At 37.9% G+C, this 22,813-nt stretch overlaps 1 protein-coding gene across 2 annotated transcripts in view; it reads right to left on the bottom strand.

Moving 5' to 3' along the window:
• ADK (adenosine kinase) overlaps positions 1–22,813 on the bottom strand; it is a 566,284-nt gene that overhangs the window by 158,370 nt on the left and 385,101 nt on the right. For both annotated transcript variants that reach the window (XM_055425401.2, XM_055425402.2), the window contains exon 7: positions 18,316–18,486. In XM_055425401.2, the coding sequence (XP_055281376.1) occupies positions 18,316–18,486 (171 nt within the window). The remainder of the gene's footprint in view (positions 1–18,315; positions 18,487–22,813) is intronic.

Genomic DNA, 22,813 nt, shown 5'->3' with positions numbered 1-22,813 from the left:
GAAATGCAAAAAAGAAAAATGGCTGTCTGAGGAGGCCTTACAAATAGCTGTGAAAAGAAGAGAAGCGAAAAGCAAAGGAGAAAAGGAAAGACATAAGCATCTGAATGCAGAGTTCCAAAGAATAGCAAGGAGAGATAAGAAAGCCTTCCTCAGTAATCAATGCAAAGAAATAGAGGAAAACAACAGAATGGGAAAGACTAGAGATCTCTTCAAGAAAATTAGAGATATCAAGGGAACATTTCATGCAAAGATGGGCTCGATAAAGGACAGAAATGGTGTGGACCTAACAGAAGCAGAAGATATTAAGAAAGGTGGCAAGAAAACACAGAAGAACTGTACAAAAAAGATCTTCACGACCAAGATAGTCACGATAACGTGATCACTGACCTAGAGCCAGACATCTTGGAATGTGAAGTCAAGTGGGCCTTAGAGAGCATCACTACGAACAAAGCTAGTGGAGGTGACAGAATTCCAGTTGAGCTATTTCAAATCCTGAAAGATGATGCTGTGAAAGTGCTGCACTCAATATGCCAGCAAATTTGGAAAACTCAGGAGTGGCCACAGGACTGGAAAAGGTCAGTCTTCATCCCAATCCCAAAGAAAGGCAATGCCGAAGAATGCTCAAACTACCACACAATTGCACTCATGTCACACGCTAGTAAAGTCATGCTCAAAATTCTCCAAGCCAGGCTTCAGCAATACGTGAACCACGAACTTCCAGATATTCAAGCTGGTTTTAGAAAAAGCAGAGGAACCAGAGATCAAAATGACAAAATACGCTGGATCATGGAAAAAGCAAGAGAATTCCAGAAAAACATCTATTTCTGCTTCACTGACTATGCTAAAGCCTTTGACTGTGCGGATCACAATAAACTGTGGAAAATTCTGAAAGAGATGGGAATACCAGACCACCTCTAGAGAAACCTGTATGCAGGTCAGGAAGCAACAGTTAGAACTGGACATGGAACAACAGACTGGTTCCAAACAGTAAAGGAGTACGTCAAGGCTGTATATTGTCACCCTGCTTATTTAACTTATATGCAGAGTACATCATGAGGAACGCTGGGCTGGAAGAAGCACAAGCTGGAATCAAGATTGCTGGGAGAAATATCAATAACCTCAGATATGTAGATGACACCACCCTTATGGCAGAAAGTGAAGAGGAACTAAAAAGCCTCTTGATGAAAGTGAAAGGAGAGTGAAAAAGTTGGCTTGAAGCTCAACATTCAGAAAACTAAGATCATGGCATCCGGTCCCATCACTTCATGGCAAATAGATGGGGAAACAGTGGCTGACTTTATTTTTGTAGCTCCAAAATCACTGCAGATGGTGATTCCAGCCATGAAATTAAAGACGCTTACTCCTTGGAAGTTATGACCAACCTAGATAGTATATTAAAAACAGAGACATTACTTTGCTAACAAAGGTCCGTCTAGTCAAGGCTATGGTTTTTCCAGTAGTCATGTATGGATGTGAGAGTTGGACTATAAAGAAAGCTGAGCACCGAAGAACTGATGCTTTTCAACTGTGGAGTTGGAGAAGACTCTTGAGAGTCCCTTGGACTGCAAGGAGATCCAACCAGTCCATCCTAAAGGAGATCAGTCCTGGGTGTTCATTGGAAGGACTGATGTTGAAGCTAAAACTCCAACATTTTGGCCACCTGATGCAAAGAGCTACTCATCTGAAAAGACCCTGATGCTGGGAAAGATTGAGGATAGGAGAAGAAGGGGACGACAGAGGATAAGATGGTTGGATGACATCACTGACTGAATGGACATGGGTTTGGGTAGACTCTGGCAGTTGGTGATGGACAGGGAGGCTGGCGTGCTGTGGTTCATGGGGTCTCAAAGAGTCAGACATGACTGAGCGACTGAATTGAACTGAATTTGCTTTCTATAAGCATTCACATTTTATTAATTACATAATCATTAAATAATTACATAATTTAAAAATTGCCGTAAAAAGGCTTAGGAACAAATAAATTGAGTCTTGATCAGAAAAAAAATTTGTAGGAAAAAAAACTGGTCGATCAGAAAATAGTCTAATAGCTTAACAGTTTTTCCATATTCACTTGGCACTACTTATGATATTTTAACAAGGGAATGGAGAGTGCATGTTATTCAAGAAAGTTAGTTAAGTGAAACTTGAGAGGCAGAATATCTGTACTCCTAAGGACACCTTCAACAGTACCTAACAAAACCTCGGTACAGTTGACCTTTGAACAAGACTGTTTGAACTGGGCAGGGTTCCACTCAGGGGCAGATTCTTTTCAATAGTAAATACTGGACCACTACTCGATCTGCCTTTGCTTGGAAACTTGGGTACAGTTGAACTATTAGGGTGGGGAACCAACCACAAATTGTAAGAAGAATTTTTATTGCCTTTACAGTTGGCACCCCTAACCCTTGTGATTTTCAGAGGTCAATGGTTCTTTCTATCAATCAATCCAAAACTTCATGTGCATTAGAAAACCAGCCACAGAACTGATGTGCAAATTAAATGATGGTTTTTGTGGATGCCCAATGTAATTTTAAAGTATTATTTAATGATAAAGTATGATAATTTAAAATAATCTGTCAAAATTAAAAGTCAGGACTATCAAAATACTCCTCCTCTGACTTGATACTGCCCTTGAAATACAAGGGATCTTTCAAGGAAATAACAGAAATTTGGTATGTGGTGAATCAAACATAAAATTAGCAATTCATTTGTTGGGGAAGATACCTCAATTTCCTTCATCTATTTCATGTCTTCATTTTAACACTGATTCTTTATAGCTTTTTATTTGAACAACTCAAGGTTAATTTTCTCCAATTTTAAACTTATGTAAACAGAATCACACAGTACATATATATTCAAAACAGCTTTATAAGATATAATTCAAATATACCTGCACAAATTAAAGTATCTAATGTTTTAACACAAGTGTGAAGTCCTGAAACCACAACCACAATCAAGATAAGGAGTAAATTCATCACGACCATTTGTGATCACTGCCTCACAGCATAACTCCTTCCCAAGCAACCATGAATCTACACATTTTGAATTTTCTAGAATTTAAATGGAATCATACAGAATGTACTTTCTGTCTGGCAGCTCATCTTTCACTCAGCATAAATATTCAGATTGTGTCGGTGTATGTATATTCATCTGTGTTAGTGTATGTATAAATACATTTCTTTTATAGAGTAGTATTCTACTGCATATATATATCACAATTTGTTTATCTAGTCACCAGTTAATGAAGACTAAGTTGCTTCCAGACTGAATATAACAAAAATTTCTATAAGCATTTGTGTATGTGTCTATATGCACATATACTTTCACTTCTCCTGGATGAATACCAAGGAATAATACAGCTAGGTCAAATGGTGGGTATATATATCTAACTTTGTAAGAAACCATTTTTTCAAAGTAGTTGTACTGCTTTACATTTTCATCAGAAGTATCTGACAGTTCAAGAAGCTCGTGCAAATATTTGGTGTGGTCAAACTTTTTAATGTTGAACACTTGAATAGCTACTGTATGCTGTTGTATTTTGTATTGTATTTATATATTGTATTTTGTATTGTATTTGTATTTATATAATGTACTTGCATTTTGTATGGACTGAAGTTTACTTTTTTGGATACAGATATTCAAGTGGTATAGTATAATTTGTTAAAAAGACTATTCTCTACAAAATGGCTTCTGAAATTTTGAAAAAAATCAATTGTTGGTCTAATGGATCTATTTGCCTATCTTTATTCTATTCTAGCATTTTTATCAAGGAGTATTTACTGTGATACAGTTTCTTTTTTTAATTTATTTCTTTTTAATTGAAGTATAATTGGTTTACAATATTGGTTTGCTTTCTGTCATACATCAACATGAATCAGCTATAGATATACATATGTCCCCTCCCTCTTGATGAAAGGAAAGAGGAGAGTGAAAAAGCTAACGTAAAACTCAACATTCCAAAAACTAAGATCATGCATCCGGTCCCATCACTTCATGGCAAAGAGGTGGGGAAACAATGGAAACAGTGACAGACTTTATTTTCTTGAGCTCCAAAATCACTGCAGATGAGGACTGCTGCCATGAAATTAAAAGATGCTTGCTCCTTGGAAGAAAAGCTATGACCAACCTAGACAGCATATTAAAAATCAGAGACATTACTTTGCCAATAAAGGTCCATCTAGTCAGAGCTATGGTTTTTCCAGTAGTCATGTATGGATGTGAGAGCTGGACTATAAAGAAAGCTGAGCACTGAAAAACTGATGCTTCTGAACTGTGGTGTTGGAGAAGATGCTTGAGAGTCCCCTGGACTGCAAGGAGATCAAACCAGTCCATCCTAAAGGAAATCAGTCCTGAATATTCATTGGAAGGACTGATGCTGAAGCTGAAACTCCAATACTTTGGGCACCTGATAGGAAAAACTGACTCACAGGAAAAGACCCTGATGCTGGGAAGACTAAAGGCAGGAAGAGTAGGGACGACAGAGGATGAGGTGGTTGGATGGCATCACCAACTCGATGGACATGGGTTTGAGTAAAGGAGCTGGTGATGGACAGGGAATCCTGGTGTGCTGCAGTCCAGGGAGTCGCAAAGAGTCGGACATGACTGAGCAACTGAACTGAACTGAACCTCCCTCTAGAATCTATCTGCCACCACCCCGCAGATCCCTCTCTAAATTGTCACAGAGCACCAGTTTGAGCTCCCAGAGTCATACAGCAAATTCCAACCAGCTAACTATATTAGTAGTGTGCATGCTTTCATGCTACTCTCTCCATTTTTCATACCTTCTCCTTTCCCTTCCAGTGTCCAGAAGTCTGTTCTCTATGTCTGCAGCTCCACTGCTGCCCTGCAAACAGGTTTATCAGTACCAACTTATGCGTTCCAGATATATGTATTAATAAACGATATTTGTTTTTCTCTTTCTGACTTACTCTACTCTATATGATAGGCTCTAGGTTCATCCACCTCATCAGAACTGACTAAAAGGCATTCCTTTCTATGGCTGAGTAATATTCATATATATATATATATATATATATATGTATCAGTTTCCTTATCCATTCTTTTGTTGATGGATATCTAGGTTGCTTCCATGACCTAGCTATTGTAAACAGTGCTACAATGAACATTGAAATACATGTGTGTTTTTCCATTTATGGTTTTTCTCAGGGTATATGCCCAGTAGTGGGATTGTTAGATCGTATGGTAGTTTTATTCCCAGTTTTTTAAGGAATCTCCATATTGTCCTCCATAGAGGCTGTATCAATTTACATTCCTACCAACTGTTTAACAGGGTTCCCTTTTCTCCACACCCTCTCTAGCATTTACTGTCTGTAGATTTTTTAATAATGGAAATTCTGACTGATGTGAGGTGGTATCTAATTGTAGCTTTGATTTCCACGACCAAGGTAAGAGAAACCCAAATAAGACGGTAGGTATTGCTAGGGGGCACCAGAGGGCGGACAGACTGATATCATAATCACAGGAAACTAGCCAATCTGATCACATGGACCACAGCCGAATGTGGTCCACTGGAGAAGGGAATGGCAAACCACTTAAGTATACTTGCCTTGAGAACCCCATGAACAGTAACAAAGGGCAAAATGATAGGATACTGAATGAGGAATTCCCCAGGTCAGTAGGTGCCCAGGATGCTACTGGAGCTCAGTGGAGAATTAACTCTAGAAGGAATAAAGGGATGGAGCAAAAGCAAAACCAATACCCAGTTGTGGATGTGACCAGTGATAGAAGCAAGGTCCGGTGCTGTAAAGAGCAGTATTGCATAGGAACCTGGAATGTTAGGTCCATGAATCAAGGCAAATTGGAAGTGGTCAAACAGGAGATGGCAAGAGTGAACGTTGACATTCTAGGAATCAGTGAATTAAAATGGACTGGAATGGGTGAATTTAACTCAGATGACCATTATATCTACTACTGTGGGCAGGAATCCCTTAGAAGAAATGGAGTAGCCATCATGGTCAACAAAAGAGTCCAAAATGCAGTACTTGGATGCAATCTTAAAAATGACAGGATGATTTCTGTTCGTTTCCAAGGCAAACCATTCAATATTACAGTAATCCAGGCCTATGCCCCAACCAGTAATGCTGAAGAAGCCGAAGTTAATCGGTTCTATGAAGACCTACAAGACCTTTTAGAACTAACACCCAAAAAAGATGTCCTTTTCATTATAGGGGACTGGAATGCAAAAGTAGGAAGTCAAGAAACACCTGGAGTAACTGGCAAATTTGGCCTTGGAGCATGGAATGAAGCAGGGCAAAGGCTAATAGAGTTTTGTCAAGAGAATGCACTGGCCATAGCAAACACCCTCTTCCAACAGCACAAGAGAAGACTCTACACATGGACATCACCAGATGGTCAACACCGAAATCAGATTGATTATATTCTTTGCAACCAAAGATGGAGAAGCTGTATACAGTTAGCGAAAACAAGACCAGGAGCTGACTGTGGCTCAGATCATGAACTCCTTATTGCGAAATTTAGAATTAAATTGAAGAAAGTAGGGAAAACCACTAGACCATTCAGATATGACGTCAATCAAATCCCTTATGATTATACAGTGGAAGTGAGAAATAGATTTAAGGGACTAGATCTGATTGATAGAGTGCCTGATGAACTCTGGACGGAGGTTCGTGACATTGTACAGGAGACAGGGACCAAGACCATCCCCATGGAAAAGAAATGCAAAAGAGCAAAATGGCTGTCTGAGGAGGCCTTACAAATAGCTGTGAAAAGAAGAGAGGCGAAAAGCAAAGGAGAAAAGGAAAGATATAAGCATCTGAATGCAGAGTTCCAAAGAATAGCAAGGAGAGATAAGAAAGACTTCCTCAGTGATCAATGCAAAGAAATAGAGGAAAACAACAGAATAGGAAAAACAAGAGAGCTCTTCAAGAAAATTAGAGATTCCAAGGGAACATTTCATGCAAAGATGGGCTCGATAAAGGGCAGAAATGGTATGGACCTAACAGAAGCAGAAGATATTAAGAAGAGGTGGCAGGAATTACACAGAAGAACTGTACAAAAAAGATCTTCACGACCAAGATAGTCACGATAACGTGATCACTGACCGAGAGCCAGACATCTTGGAATGTGAAGTCAAGTGGGCCTTAGAAAGCATCACTACGAACAAAGCTAGTGGAGGTGATGGAATTCCAGATGAGCTATTTCAAATCCTGAAAGATGATGCTGTGAAAGTGCTGCACTCAATATGCCAGCAGATTTGGAAAACTCAGCAGTGGCCACAGGACTGGAAGAGGTCAGTCTTCATTCCAATCTCAAAGAAAGGCAATGCCAAAGAATGCTCAAACTACCACACAATTGCACTCATCTCACACGCTAGTAAAGTCATGCTCAAAATTCTCCAAGCCAGGCTTCAGCAATATGTAAACCGTGAACTCCCAGATGTTCAAGCAGGTTTTAGAAAAGGCAGAGGCACCAGAGATCAAATTGCCAACATCCGCTGGATCATGGAGAAAGCAAGAGAGTTTCAGAAAAACATCTATTTCTGCTTTATTGACTATGCCAAAGCCTTTGACTGTGTCGATCACAATAAACTGTGGAACATTCTGAAAGAGATGGGAATCCCAGACCACCTGACCTGCCTTTTGAGAAACCTGTATGCAGGTCAGGAAGCAACTGTTAGAACTGGACATGGAACAACAGACTGGTTCCAAATAGGAAAAGGTGTACGTCAAGGTTGTATATTGTCACCTTGCTTATTTAACTTATATGCAGAGTACATCATGAGGAACGCTGGGCTGGAAGAAGCACAAGCTGGAATCAAGATTGCCGGGAGAAATATCAATAACCTCAGATATGCAGATGACACTACCCTTATGGCAGAAAGTGAAGAGGAACTCAAAACCGTCTTGATGAAAGTGAAAGAGGAGAGTGAAAAGGTTGGCTTGAAGCTCAACATTCAGAAAACAAAGATCATGGCATCTGGTCCCATCACTTCATGGGAAATAGATGGAAAAACAGTGGAAACAGTGTCAGAATTTGTTTTATTGGGCTCCAAAATCACTGCAGATGCTGATTGCAGCCATGAAATTAAAAGACACTTACTCCTTGGAAGGAAAGTTATGACCAACCTTGATAGTATATTAAAAAGCAGAGACATTACTTTGCCAACCAAGGTCCGTCTAGTCAAGGCAATGGTTTTTCCCGTGGTCATGTATGGATGTGAGAGTTGGACTGTGAAGAAGGCTGATCGCCGAAGAATCGATGCTTTTGAACTGTGGTGTTGGAGAAGACTCTTGAGAGTCCCTTATACTGCAAGGAGATCCAACCAGTCCATTCTAGAGGAGATCAATCCTGGATGTTCATTGGAGGGACTGATGCTAAAGCTGAAACTGCAATACTTTGGCCACCTCATGCGACGAGTTGACTCACTGGAAAAGACTCTGATGCTGGGAAAGGTTGGGGGCAGGAGGAGAAGGGGACGACAGAGAATGAGATGGCTGGATGGCATCACCAACTCTGTGGACATGAGTTTGAGTGAACTCCGGGAGTTGGTGATGGACAGGGAGGCCTGGCGTGCTGTGATTCATGGGGTCGCGGAGAGTCGGACACGACTGAGCGACTGAACTGAACTGAACTGAACTGAATAATAAGAAATATTGAGCATCTTTTCATGTGTTTATTAGCCTTCTATATGTCTTCTTTGGAGAAATGTCTGTTTAAGTCTTCTGCCTACTTTTTGATGGAGCTGTCTGTTTTTTGGTATTGAATTGCATGAGCTGCTTGTATATTTGGGGGATCTTTTGTCAGTTGTTTCATTTGCTATTATTTATTTCCATTCTGAGGTTTGTCTTTTCACCTTGTTTATAGCTTCCTTTGTTGTCCAAAAGCTTTTTAATTTAACTAGGTCCCACTTGTTTATTTGTTTTTATTTCCATAATTCTAGGAGATTGGTCACAGAGGATCCTGCTGCAATTTATGTCATAGGGTTCTGCCTATGTTTTCCTCTAAGAGTTTTATAGTTTCTATAGTTTTATAGTTCACTCAAACTTAAGTCTTTAATCCATTTTGAGTTTATTTTTGTGTACAGTGTTAGGAAATGTTCTAATTACGAACAAAGCTAGTGGAGGTGATGGAATTCCAGTTGAGCTATTTCAAGTCTTGAAAGATGATGCTGTGAAAGTGCTACACTCAATATGCCAGCAGATTTGGAAAACTCAGCAGTGGCCACAGGACTGGAAGAGGTCAGTCTTCATTCCAATCCCAAAGAAAGGCAATGCCAAAGAACGCTCAAACTACCGCACAATTGCACTCATCTCACACGCTAGTAAAGTCATGCTCAAAATTCTCCAAGCCAGGCTTCAGCAGTATATAAACCGTGAACTCCCAGATGTTCAAGCAGGTTTTAGAAAAGGCAGAGGCACCAGAGATCAAATTGCCAACATCCGCTGGATCATGGAGAAAGCAAGAGAGTTTCAGAAAAACATCTATTTCTGCTTTATTGACTATGCCAAAGCCTTTGACTGTGTCGATCACAATAAACTGTGGAACATTCTGAAAGAGATGGGAATCCCAGACCACCTGACCTGCCTCTTGAGAAACCTGTATGCAGGTCAGGAAGCAACTGTTAGAACTGGACATGGAACAACAGACTGGTTCCAAATAGGAAAAGGTGTACGTCAAGGTTGTATATTGTCACCTTGCTTATTTAACTTATATGCAGAGTACATCATGAGGAACGCTGGGCTGGAAGAAGCACAAGCTGGAATCAAGATTGCCGGGAGAAATATCAATAACCTCAGATATGCAGATGACACTACCCTTATGGCAGAAAGTGAAGAGGAACTCAAAACCGTCTTGATGAAAGTGAAAGAGGAGAGTGAAAAGGTTGGCTTGAAGCTCAACATTCAGAAAACAAAGATCATGGCATCTGGTCCCGTCACTTCATGGGAAATAGATGGAAAAACAGTGGAAACAGTGTCAGACTTCGTTTTTTTGGGCTCCAAAATCACTGCAGATGCTGATTGCAGCCATGAAATTAAAAGACGCTTGCTCCTTGGAAGGAAAGTTATGACCAACCTTGATAGTATATTAAAAAGCAGAGACATTACTTTGCCAACCAAGGTCCGTCTAGTCAAGGCAATGGTTTTTCCCGTGGTCATGTATGGATGTGAGAGTTGGACTGTGAAGAAGGCTGATCGCCGAAGAATCGATGCTTTTGAACTGTGGTGTTGGAGAAGACTCTTGAGAGTCCCTTATACTGCAAGGAGATCCAACCAGTCCATTCTAGAGGAGATCAATCCTGGATGTTCATTGGAGGGACTGATGCTAAAGCTGAAACTGCAATACTTTGGCCACCTCATGCGACGAGTTGACTCACTGGAAAAGACTCTGATGCTGGGAAAGGTTGGGGGCGGGAGGAGAAGGGGACGACGGAGAATGAGATGGCTGGATGGCATCACCGACTCGATGGACATGAGTTTGAGTGAACTCCGGGAGTTGGTGATGGACAGGGAGGCCTGGCGTGCTGTGATTCATGGGGTCGCGGAGAGTCGGACACGACTGAGCGACTGAACTGAACTGAACTGAACTGAACAACTATGGCTATCCAGATAAAAACTATATGATAATCTTAACAGATGCAGAAAAAGCTTTCAGCAAAATTCAGCACCTATTTATGATAAAAAAACTCTTCAAAAATGGGCAGAGGGGGAACCTACCTCAACATAAAAAAGGCAATGTATGATAAACCTACAGCAAACATTATTCTCAATGGTGACACAGTAAAAGCATTTCCTCTAAGATCAGGAACAAGACACTGATCCTGATCAGTGTCCACTCTTGCCACTATTATTTAACAGTTTTGGAAGTTCTAGCCAAGGCAATCAGAGAAGAAAAATAAATAAAAGGAACCCAGATTGGAAAAGAAGAAGTAAAACTCTGTTTGCAGATAACATGATATGACTATATATAGAAAAACCTAAAGATGTCAGAAAAGTTGTGGGATACAAAATCAATACACAGAAATCACTTAAATTCCTATAGACTAATAATAAAAAATCAGAAGGAGAAATTAATGAATCAATTCCATTTACCACTGCAAAAAAAAAGAAAAAAATACCTAGGAACAGACCTACCTAAAGAGACAAAAGAACTGTATACAGAAAACTGTAATACACTGATGAAAGAAACCAAAGATGATATAAACAAATGGAGAGATATCCATGTATCCATGTTCTTCCAATATTGATTGGAAGAATCAATACTGTGAAAATAACAATACTACCAAAAGGAATCTACAGATTCAATGCAATCCCTATTAAATTACCAACGACATTTTTCAAAGAATTAAACGAAAAGTTTCACAATTCATAAGGAAACATAAAAGACCCCAAATGGCCAAAGCAAGCTTGAGACGAACGGACCTAGAGGAATCAACCTTCCTAACTTCAGACTATAGTACAAAGCTACAGTTAAGACAGTGGTACTGGAACAAAAACAGAAAGATAGACCAAAAGAACAAGACTGAAAGCCCAGAGATAAACCCACACACCTAGGGGTACCTTTTCTTTGACAAAGGAGGCAAGAATATACAATGGAGAAAAGATAATCTCTGCAATTAATGGTGCTAGGAATCTGCCTATCTTTAGGCAAGTGCCACACTGTATTGAGTACTGTAGCTTTCTAAGTCCTTACACCATGTAGTGCAGGTCCTCTGACTTTTTTTCAATTCTGTGTGACTATTCAGTCCAGTGTTTTTCCACATTAACTTTAGAATAAGCTTGTTGACATCTACAAAACAAACAAAAAAACCTGTTGGGATTTTAAATTAAATTATTGAATCCATAGACCAATTTGAGAACTGACATCTTCACAGTTGACTCTTAAAATCCACGAACAGGCCTTCTCTTTCCACTTACTTAGTTCTTTAATTTTTCTGCACAATATTTTGTAGCAACTGGTACACAGGTGTTGCATATCTTTTAATTTATCCAAAAGTATGTTATACATCTTTTTGGTAATGATTAAAAATTTCTATTTCTGAGTGTTTGCTGTTACTATATAGAAGTACAGTATTTGTGTGTTTATCGCATGTCCCACAACCTTGCAAAACTCATTTTTATTTCTAATATATCTTTGTAGATTTCATAGGATTTCTATAAAGACAAGCATTATGTTTAATAATACAGATAATTTTTCTTCTTTCTTTCTAATCTGGGTATTTTTCATATGTTATTAGCACTGGCTAAAACATCTATGACAATGCTGAATAGAAGTGGAGAGAGTGAACATCCTTGCTTTGTCCCTAATATTAGAGAAAAGTACTCAGTTTTTAATCATTTAAGTATGATGTTAGCTGTATATTTTTTGTGAATGTTTCATATTGGGTTGAAGAAGGTCCCTTCTAAGTACTATGAAGGCTTTTTATCAGGGATGGATGTTGGATTTTGACATATCTTTTTCCCTGTATCTATTAAGATGGTAATGCTTTTTATTTTTAATAAGTTGAATTACATTGATCAGTAAACCAACTGAATACTCCTGGTCACAAAGAAGTATCCTTTTTATGTATTATTTGATTGGACTTTCTAAAATTGGGGTGGAGTGGCAATGTCAAAATCCAACATCCATTCCAGAAAAAAGCCCTCAATATTCTGAATATGAATAGAAGGGAACTTCATACCAATACAGGGGACCACATGCATGTTGGGATAATATTATTATAAAGGACAAAAGAAGCCACATTCTAGACTAATTTTGCCCCAGAGATGTTCTAAGTACTCTATCTGAAGCCCATGAATTATGAAAAGGGTCTCTATTCTAGCTAGTAAAATAAGGATGGTTACAGGTTCTCTGTGCACTCTGAAGATTATGCCCTAGGATCTTCTCAGGTGTTGGTTTTTCCCCCCAGCTTTCATTAGTTTCCTCATAGCTGATCAGCACTCAGCTCAAAGATCTGGGTTCAGTTCAGTTCAGTTCAGTCGCTCAGTTGTGTCCACCTCTCCGCGACCCTGTGAATCACAGCACGCCAGGCCTCCCTGTCCATCACCAACTCCCGGAGTTCACTCAAACTCATGTCCACAGAGTCGGTGATACCATCCAGCCATCTCATTCTCAGTCGTCCCCTTCTCCTCCCGCCCCCAACCTTTCCTAGCATCAGAGTCTTTTCCAGTGAGTCAACTCATCGCATGAGGTGGCCAAACTATTGCAGTTTCAGCTTTAGCATCAGTCCTTCCAATGAACACCCAGGATTGATCTCCTTTAGAATGGACTGGTTGGATCTCCTTGCAGTACAAGGGACTCTCAAGAGTCTTCTCCAACACCACAGTTCAAAAGCATCAATTCTTCGGCGATCAGCTTTCTTCACAGTCCAACTCTCACAGCCATACATGACCACGGGAAAAACCATAGCCTTGACTAGACGGACCTTTGTTGGCAAAGTAATGTCTCTGCTTTTTAATATGCTATCAAGGTTGGTCATAACTTTCCTTCCAAGGAGTAAGCGTCTTTTAATTTCATGGCTGCAATCAGCATCTGCAGTGATTTTGGAGCCCTGGGTGGGACTCCGCAAATCTGTGTTCTTTGTCTATGTAGCTATTTCCTTTCTGGTACTATGAATTGCAAACTAGCTGGCTAGCTGTTAGATTTCCCAAACTTGCAGCTCCATTTCCTCAACTGAAAGAGACTGTTAAATTCTACATGGGTTCTCCTCTGCAATGAACTGAGAATCCTCTCCAAGTGGTAAGCTGGGTTAATCAAAGGGCACACATCCTATGAAAGAAAAAAATGGCACTAGGTAGAAAATAAGAGCCAAGTGTATTTAGTTTTGGCTAGGTTGGCATTTTGAGAATTTATATTAAACACAGTATATTTTGGGGAAAGGTTTGAGGGATAAAGAGGCGGGGGAAAGGACAAAGCAATCCTGAATGTATACCCTGAGAAATATATTCCACACTTCACTGCAATTTATAAGTTAAATGTCCCCTTTTTTCCCTAGAGAACTGAAGATAGTTTATTATTACTAGAATATTCGAGGAAAACAAAGATGAGATCAAAGAGATAAAGCTTATAATACCATACTTTTTATAATCAAATATGGTATTATTTTTATTTATCCTTATTAAATTTCATCACTTAACTGGTATTTCTAATCTATTAAAATTGTCAGAAGTCTCATTCTGATATTCAATTTACTTGATAATTTATTAACATGTCCCATTATTTGCATTCTCTATATCTGCATTATCCATAAACAAAAGTTTATCTGAATCACTTAAACACTGAAACATTAATTTGTCAGAAGAATTTTTTGAGACTGGTTCAATAATTATCAAATATATCAAGTTGCCCTATATCCAATATTCATTATTCTATAATCCATATTATGACAAATCATCTCAAATATACTATATACATCACTGCTTATTGGACTGTCCTAACAAGTACTACATATCTACTGAAATAAATTCATAAGAAAAGCAATCATATCAGAAAGGTAAACAGACATCCTGACATAACTTGGAGTCCTGTTGTTGTGTTGTTTGGTTGTTGTGTTTGGCCCTTTGCGACCCCATGAACTGTAGCCTGCCAGGCTCCTCTGTCCATGGGATTTTCCAGGCAAGAATACTGGAGTGGGTTGTCACTTCCTTCTCCAGGGAATCTTCCCAAACCAGGAATCAAACCTGCATCTCCTGCATTGCAGGCAGATTCTTTACGACTGAACAACCAGGGAAGCCCTTTTGGAGCCATGTAGTAGCTTGTAATTTGACTACTTCCTCTTCCAGGTAAGGGAAAATAATTTCCCTAATAAGCTATACTAAGTTCTAGCCAAACTTCAAAATTTACTGATTTGTAGAATCAATTTTTAAAACTGTGATAAAATGTACATAAGGCAGTAAAATTTTACCATTTTAACAATTTTAAGTGTTAAATTAACTGACATTATATTCACAATGTTTTGCAATATCTTCACTATCCATTTCCAGACGTTTTCTGTCATCCCAAACAGAAGCTTTGTACCCATTAAATAATAACTCCTAAATCCCCTTTCCCCTCAGTGCCTGGTAACCACTGTTTTGCTATCTTTCTCTATGAGTTTTTCTATTTTAAATACTTCATTTCAGAGGAATTCTTATAGGAAAATCCAATATGTGTTTGCTTAGGTAGGGCTAATTTCACTTAACATAAGTGTCTTCAAGGTTCATTCAGATTTTGCCATGTATCAGGGAAAATATTTTATTTATTTTATTTATTCTGTATTTTACCAGAATCTATTCCTTTTAAAGGCTGAATAATATTCCACTGTATTTAATATATCAAATTTATTTATCTGTTTATCCATTGAAAAACATCTGCTTTGCTTCCAACTTGGGGCTACTGTGAACAATGCTGAAAAGCATTTCAATCCCTGCTCTAAAGTTTTTTTTTTAATTATACCTAGAAGTGGAATTGCTGGATCATATGATAATAGTAAAAACAAAGAATATGGCATCCGGTTCCATCATTTCATGACAAATAGATAGGGAAACAATGCAAACAGTGGCAGGCTGCTTTCTTGGGCTCCAAAATCACTGTGGATGGTGACTGCAGTCATGAAATGAAAAGATGTTTGCTCACCAGAAGAAAAGCAATGACAAACCTAGACAGCATATTAAAACAGTGCTTCGCCTGCTTTGCGTACAAAGGTCAATCTAGTCAAAGCTATGGTTTTTCCAGTAGTCATGTATGGATGTGATAGCTGGACAATAAAAAAGGTTGAGCGCCGAAGAACTGATGCCTTCAAACTGTGATGCTGGAGAAGATTTTTGAGAGTCCTCTGGACATCAAGGAGATCAAATCAGTCAATCCTAAAGGAAATCAATCCTAAATATTCATTAGAAGGACTGATGCTGAAACTGAAGCTCCAATGCTTTGGCCACCTGATGTGAAGAGCCAAGTCATTGGAAAAGACCCTGATGCTGGGAAAGATTGAAGGCAAGAGGAGGGGACAACAGAGGCTGAGATGGTTGGATGGCATCACTGACTCAATGGACATGAGTCTGAGCGAACTCCAGGAGATAGTGAAGGACAGGGAAGCCTGGCATGCTGTAGTCCATGAAGTCGCAAAGAGTTGGACACAATTGAGTAACAACAATGGTAATAATTCCCCGTTTAACTTTTTGAGGAGCGTCAAATTGCTTTTCACAGCAGCTGCATCATTTACATTCCCAGCAACTATGCACAAGAGTTTCCATTTCTCAACATTCTTTGTAATACTTGTTATTTTCCATTTTTTGACAATAGCCATCCAAAAGGGTACCAAGTAGTATCTCATTTTGGTTTCATATGCATTTCTCTAATGATTAGTGATGGTGAGCATCTTTTCATGTGTGCTTATTGCCCGTTTGTATGTCTTCTCTGAAGAAATGTTTAAGTCCTTTGATCATTTTTAAATTGGATTGTTTCCTGTGTCGAGATATATTTGAGTTGTTGAGATGTGCATTCTGGACATTAATCCCTTATCAGATGTATTTATTTTCTTCCATCCATAGGTTGTCTTTCACTTTCTTGATAGTATCCTTTGATGCACAAAAGTTTTTAATTTTAATGAAGTCCAATTACATTTTTTGTTAATAGAACTTTTCAAGTTTTTTTAAACAATAAAGAACATTTTGATATCAGCATTTTCTGCAAAACTAATCATTCTTAGGCCTCTATTTTTTTCTATTCTCCTATGTCTCAGCCAAACTTTCAGCACTGCTCCTTCGTTCTATAAATGCTTTCCATCATTTTTACATATGTTTTACAAATGTGAGTTCTTATTAAACAGTTTCCTGTGTGTTCTCCAATGCTTTTTATTTTTGTTAAGGCTCCTCTTCATTTTCCTTTTAATTAAGGTCATTTGAGATTCTAAAGTCATAACTGAATTTCTGCTGGTATTCAATCCTCTCAAGTTTTCTTTACTTTCCAAATCTCATTCTTTAGAATGACATTTTATTTTAAAGTTTTAAAGTTTGTCTTCTTAAAGTCTAAGTATTGCATTCTACTGTTTCTGACTATAAAAGACTCTGGATTTAAGTATCAATTTCTCCCAAGCACTCTCAGACTACTATACTAATGACCAGTTATTTAAACAGTCTAGAATAGCACTTTTCTTAAGAGCTTCCTGTACCTAGAAAATAACATTGACAATACGGAAAATTTAAAACACAGATTTCAGTCAAATGAGACCTCTAGCAGATACCTAGGAGATCAAGGTTTTTACCACTATTTCTTGACATTATGTCAGTTTGTTAATCATTAAGAATGTAGCATGTCCTTCAATTGGTTAAGGGCCCTTTGAAGATAGTCACACCATATGATTTCCACACCAATAACCCACCAAGTTACTTCCAGGTCAAATTTTATGTTATTCTAGGCAGACAATATAGTTATTTTATTTAGATATAAAATTGGTGAATATAATCAAACTAAGTTAGAATCAAAGAATCTGAATCAGAATGGACTTCTGACGTAATTCACACAATTTCACACATTCATAAAAGGAAGATATAGCAAAAGTCTCCTTTTTTCCTATTTCAAGGATTTTTATAGTCCACAAGTATTTATGGATTTTTATACTCTACAGGTAAGACAGAAAGTATGAATATTAAATAAGAAAAAAATTTGTTTTTCATTAAATTTGAATGAAAGAAATGACAATTTTGATAAAAAAATAAAAGCTGTAAAATTTAAATGAAACTTCCTTTCATCACCTTCAAACATAACTGACAATATTAGCAAAAATTATACTATAAATAACACATTTAACTACAAATTACAATATACAACTGTATAGTCATAATTTATAACTGACTCAAGACTTTGAAAATGTACTTAATTTCATAAAACATTTATTTTAGCTAGATATCACTTACCTTAATCCATGAAAATTTCAAAGGAAAACATTATTTTACAGGTCAGAAAACAACTTTATGTTAAGGGCTACAGATGAGGGAAAGGCTTGACTGACAAAGATAATGAAAATGTTTTTTATCTTGCTTATGCTTACAAGTCACACACAGGAATGCACTTGCGAAAGCTCATAGAAATGTTATAGGAGCCAATGAATGTTACCATGTGCAAATTATAAACGTGAATAACCAAACTTTTTAAAAGGCTAATTGTTTATTATATAAGGAATTAGTATATTTTGAAGGAAATACTGAAAATAATGAACTATAGTGGACCAAACTGAGGCCATTTTACTGTGTAATTCTCAAGTGTACTTATGCAGTTATTTAAGTCTTTATTTATGTATTTCTAAACATATGCACAAACAGATACCAAAAGCAAGGTACTTTTATTTAAAAAATTACTCACCACCTCATTTCCAAAAAGTATGTCAACAAAAGGCATAACTTTCATCAATGATTCCTTGTAGAACTGACTAATAAATGGTGCAGACAGATTCAAAGTGAAAATTCTGTTGTTTTCAGAAGCATGGTGAGCCACTTTTAAAACTGACTCTGGAGAAACTGTGAGGAAAAAACCCTGGGTAAAGAAAAAAAGGAGAAATTACAAATGCTATCTCCACAGAATCATTCTCAGTGAGAATACAAGAAATCTATACAAAATACAGATGAATCACAAGCTGGAATCAAGACTGCCAGGAGAAATATCAACAACCTCACATATGCAGATGATATCACTCTGAGGGCAGAAAGTGAAGAGGAACTAAAGAGCCTCTTGATGAGGGTGAAAGAGGAGAGTGAAAAATCCTTGCTTAAAACTCAACATTCAGAAAACTTAGGTCATGGCATCTGGTCCCATCACTTCATAGCAAGTAACAGATTTTTTGTCCTGGGCTCCAAAATCACTGTGGATGGTGATTGCAGCCTTGAAATTAAAAGACGCTCCTTGGAAGGAAAGTTATGACAAACCTGGACAGCATATTAAAAACAAGAGACATCACTTTGTCAACAAAAGTCTGTATAGTCAAAGCCATGGTTTTTTCAGTAGTCATGAATAGATCTGAGAATTGGACCAGAGACAAGGTTAAGTGCCAGAGAATTGATTCTTTCAAATTGTGGTGCTGGAGAAGACTCGTGAGAGTCCCATAGAATGCAAGGAGATCAAATCAGTCAATCCTAAAGGTAATTAACCTTGAATATTCATTGGAAGGACTAATGTTGAAGTTGAAGCTTGAATACTTTGGCCACCTTATGTGAAGAGCTGACTCACTGGAAAAGACCCTGATGCTGGGAAAGATTGAATGCAAAAGGAGAAGGGATTGGCAGAGGATGAAATGGTTAGGCAGCATTACCAACTCAATGGACATTAGTCTAAGCAAACTCCACAAGACAGTGAAGGACAGGGGAGTCTGGCAGGCTGCAGTCCATGGGGGTCACAAAAAATTGGACACAACTGAGCAACTTAACAACACCAACAACATACATAATACAAAAGCCTCTACAAGTGAAAGTGAAAATGAGAGTCACTCAGTCAATTCTGACTCTTTGCAACTCCATGGACTATACAGTCCTGGAATTCTCCAGGCCAAAATACTGGAGTGGGTAGACGTTCCCTTCTACAGCGGATCTTTGCAACCCAGGGATTGAACCCAGGTCTCCGTTATTGCAGGCGGACTTTTTACCAGCTGAGCCACAAGGGAAGCCCAGCCTCTACAATGTAAACCTTAAAAATGCAATTATAAAATGCAAAGCAGGAAATTAAAGCATTTGATCAGGGGAAAAGCTTATCATATGAGTACTGTATGCTTAATATGTGCCATTTCATTAGAGAAGAAGAGTTACCTCAAGTTACAAAAGAGCTATTGAAATGCTCACTTATAATTGAGAGACTAACTACTTCCCTCTTGCAAACTCAAAAAGTTTAAAGAGAAAATAAGATTTTGAACATTAAAAAAGCAACTTTCTGGCAGGAGTCATGTGTACTGGGGTATATTTTTGAAGGGTATCTTTCCCTTAAAAATCTTGAAGTATTTAGAGAGACCTTTATACTATAATTATCTCTTACTAAAGTATTGCTAATGAAATTATAAGAAATATGTTCTCTGATCAAAATAACACAAAATTTTGTCATTTAAAATTCTAATCCATTAATTCTTTACCAATATTCAACTGCTTATAAAGGTAACATCATTTATTTTTAGGTAATATCACTGAATCTTTTTCTCTTCATTTTTTAACCAAATACTATGTCATTTGCAAACTATGAGCATCCAAGTTGCTTTGCTATTTTTGTCACTTGGAGAATTAAGATGAACAGTGTATATAGCATCTTGTCTCCATAGTAATATGGATGTATTTGCTCTTTAGTCTTTCATTTAATGAGGAGAGTTTAAAATTCTCCCCTCCTCCTAATTCTCCCCAAACTGTTTCACATGAAATAAAAACCTCCCAGAGTTAGCACTTTGCCAGCTGTGGATTAACCACAGACAGCCATAGAATGGTCTACATAAATAGTAACCTGGTCAAATAATTAGGCTTCTCACCAACTTCAGACTGAAAATTTGATCTGTGCTAAAATACATCTGATTGTAATTTAAGGTACAGAACAGTATGCCCCTGGAGTCTAAATTTGGCCTCATTCCAAATGTGTGTATGTTGTATGTGTGTTTAACTTTAAAATGCAACACAAGAGCATGTGATATGGACAGCAGAACTTCCATTTTGTCAATTTTACAAAGAATATACAAAAAAAGTCAGTTTTTAATTGAGACAAATTCACAATTTAAATTAATTTCATTTTTTGAATTGTTTCTTGTTTCTCTTTAAGTAAATATTTAGTATTTGAGCAATTATGGATTAGTGCTCTGTTAGAGTGTAAAGACTTAAAATTGATGCCAACCATAATTTTTCTTTCTTGATTTATATCCATTGCTAAGCCACATGTTTCAGAGTATAGTATCACCAAAAATAAAAACAGTGCCAGTATAGATTTTTTTTTCAAGTAACAGGTTTGTAATAAAAACAGACCAATAGTTTAGAGAGCTATAGTTTAGAAAAACACTCTATAGAATCAACAAAACTCTTGTAATATTCTAATTAGGAATTTCAGTCAGCACAACAGTTAGCCCTGCTACTCTTTGGCCATAAGAACAATGAAAAGCAAAGCAGATCCTAACTCTTAGAGACTGGCTAATATTAATCATAATTGAGGTGAAGTGAGACAATTTTATCCATTAATATGAAATCTGAAGCAGAACAAAAAGGCAGGAGAAAAGGAATGGGGAAAGCCCAAGGCAGAGCCAAAGAACCATTTTTTATCAGAGCCAGACATAAAATTTGGAAATCCCAAGTATGCAGATTTGTCAGTCAGCCACTCTGAGAATTTCTCAGGGTAGCTTAAATATGGGGAGTGTAAGGAACTGAAGTGTTTAAAATACTGAAAGAAAAGAAAAGAAACCGCTCATTTAAAATCACATAAAAAATAACATACCTACAAATAAACTTAACCAAGGAGGTGAAAGAGTTATATTCTGAAACCTATAAAACACTGATGAAGGAAAATGAAGATAATACACACACAATAAAGGAAAGATATTCCATGTTCATTGAATAGAAGAATTAAAATGATTAAAATGTCCATATCACTAAAAGCAGCCTATAGATTCATTGCAATCTCTATCAGACAACTCAAAGCATCTTCTACAGAGCAAGAACAAATAATCCTAAAATTTGTATGGAATTATAAAAGACCCCAAATTGGCAAAGCAATCTTGAGAAAGAAGAAGAGAGCTGGAAGAATCAGTTCCCTGACTTCAGACTATACTACAAAGCTACAGTCATCAAAACTGTTTAGTACTGGCCCAGAAAGAGACACATAGATCAATGGAAAGGAACAGAGGACCCAAAAGAAACTCATGCATTATGTTTAATTAATCTATGAGAAAGGAGGCAAGAATAAACAATGGAGAAAAGACAGTCTTTTCAAAGACCGGTGCTGGCAAAAATGGACAGCTACATGTAGAAGAATGAAATTAGTACACACTCAAACATCATATACAAAATAAACTCAGAATGTATTAAAGACCTAAAACCTAAGTGTAAGACTGGATGCCATAAAACTCCTAGAGAAAAACAGAGGTGAAATACTCTTTGACAGATATTGCAATTTGGGGGGATCTTTCTTGATGAAAGTGAAAGAGGAGAATGAAAAGGTTGGCTTGAAGCTCAACATTCAGAAAACAAAGATTATGGCATCTGGTCCCATCACTTCATGGGAAATAGATGGAAAAACAGTGGAAACAGTGTCAGACTTTATTTTTTTGGGCTCCAAAATCACTGCAGATGCTGATTGCAGCCATGAAATTAAAAGACGCTTGCTCCCTGGAAGGAAAGTTATGACCAACCTTGATAGTATATTAAAAAGCGGAGACATTACTTTGCCAACCAAGGTGCGTCTAGTCAAGGCAATGGTTTTTCCCGTGGTCATGTATGGATGTGAGAGTTGGACTGTGAAGAAAGCTGATCGCCGAAGAATTGATGCTTTTGAGCTGTGGTGTTGGAGAAGACTCTTGAGAGTCCCTTATACTGCAAGGAGATCCAACCAGTCCATTCTAGAGGAGATCAATCCTGGACGTTCATTGGAAGGACTGATGCTAAAGCTGAAACTGCAATACTTTGGCCACCTCATGCGATGAGTTGACTCACTGGAAAAGACTCTGATGCTGGGAAAGGTTGGGGGCGGGAGGAGAAGGGGACAACGGAGAATGAGATGGCTGGATGGCATCACCGACTCCGTGGACATGAGTTTGAGTGTACTCCGGGAGTTGGTGATGGACAGGGAGGCCTGGCGTGCTGTGATTCATGGGGTCGCAGAGAGTCGGACATGACTGAGCGACTGAACTGAACTG

This window comes from Moschus berezovskii, chromosome 12, assembly GCF_049115385.1.
Source record: "Moschus berezovskii isolate FMDL1 chromosome 12, NW_MosBer_1.0, whole genome shotgun sequence".
In the NCBI taxonomy this organism is placed as follows: domain Eukaryota; kingdom Metazoa; phylum Chordata; class Mammalia; order Artiodactyla; family Moschidae; genus Moschus; species Moschus berezovskii.
The sequence above is the reverse complement of the archived record's forward strand: the minus strand, read 5'-3'. Positions and strand labels throughout refer to the sequence as shown.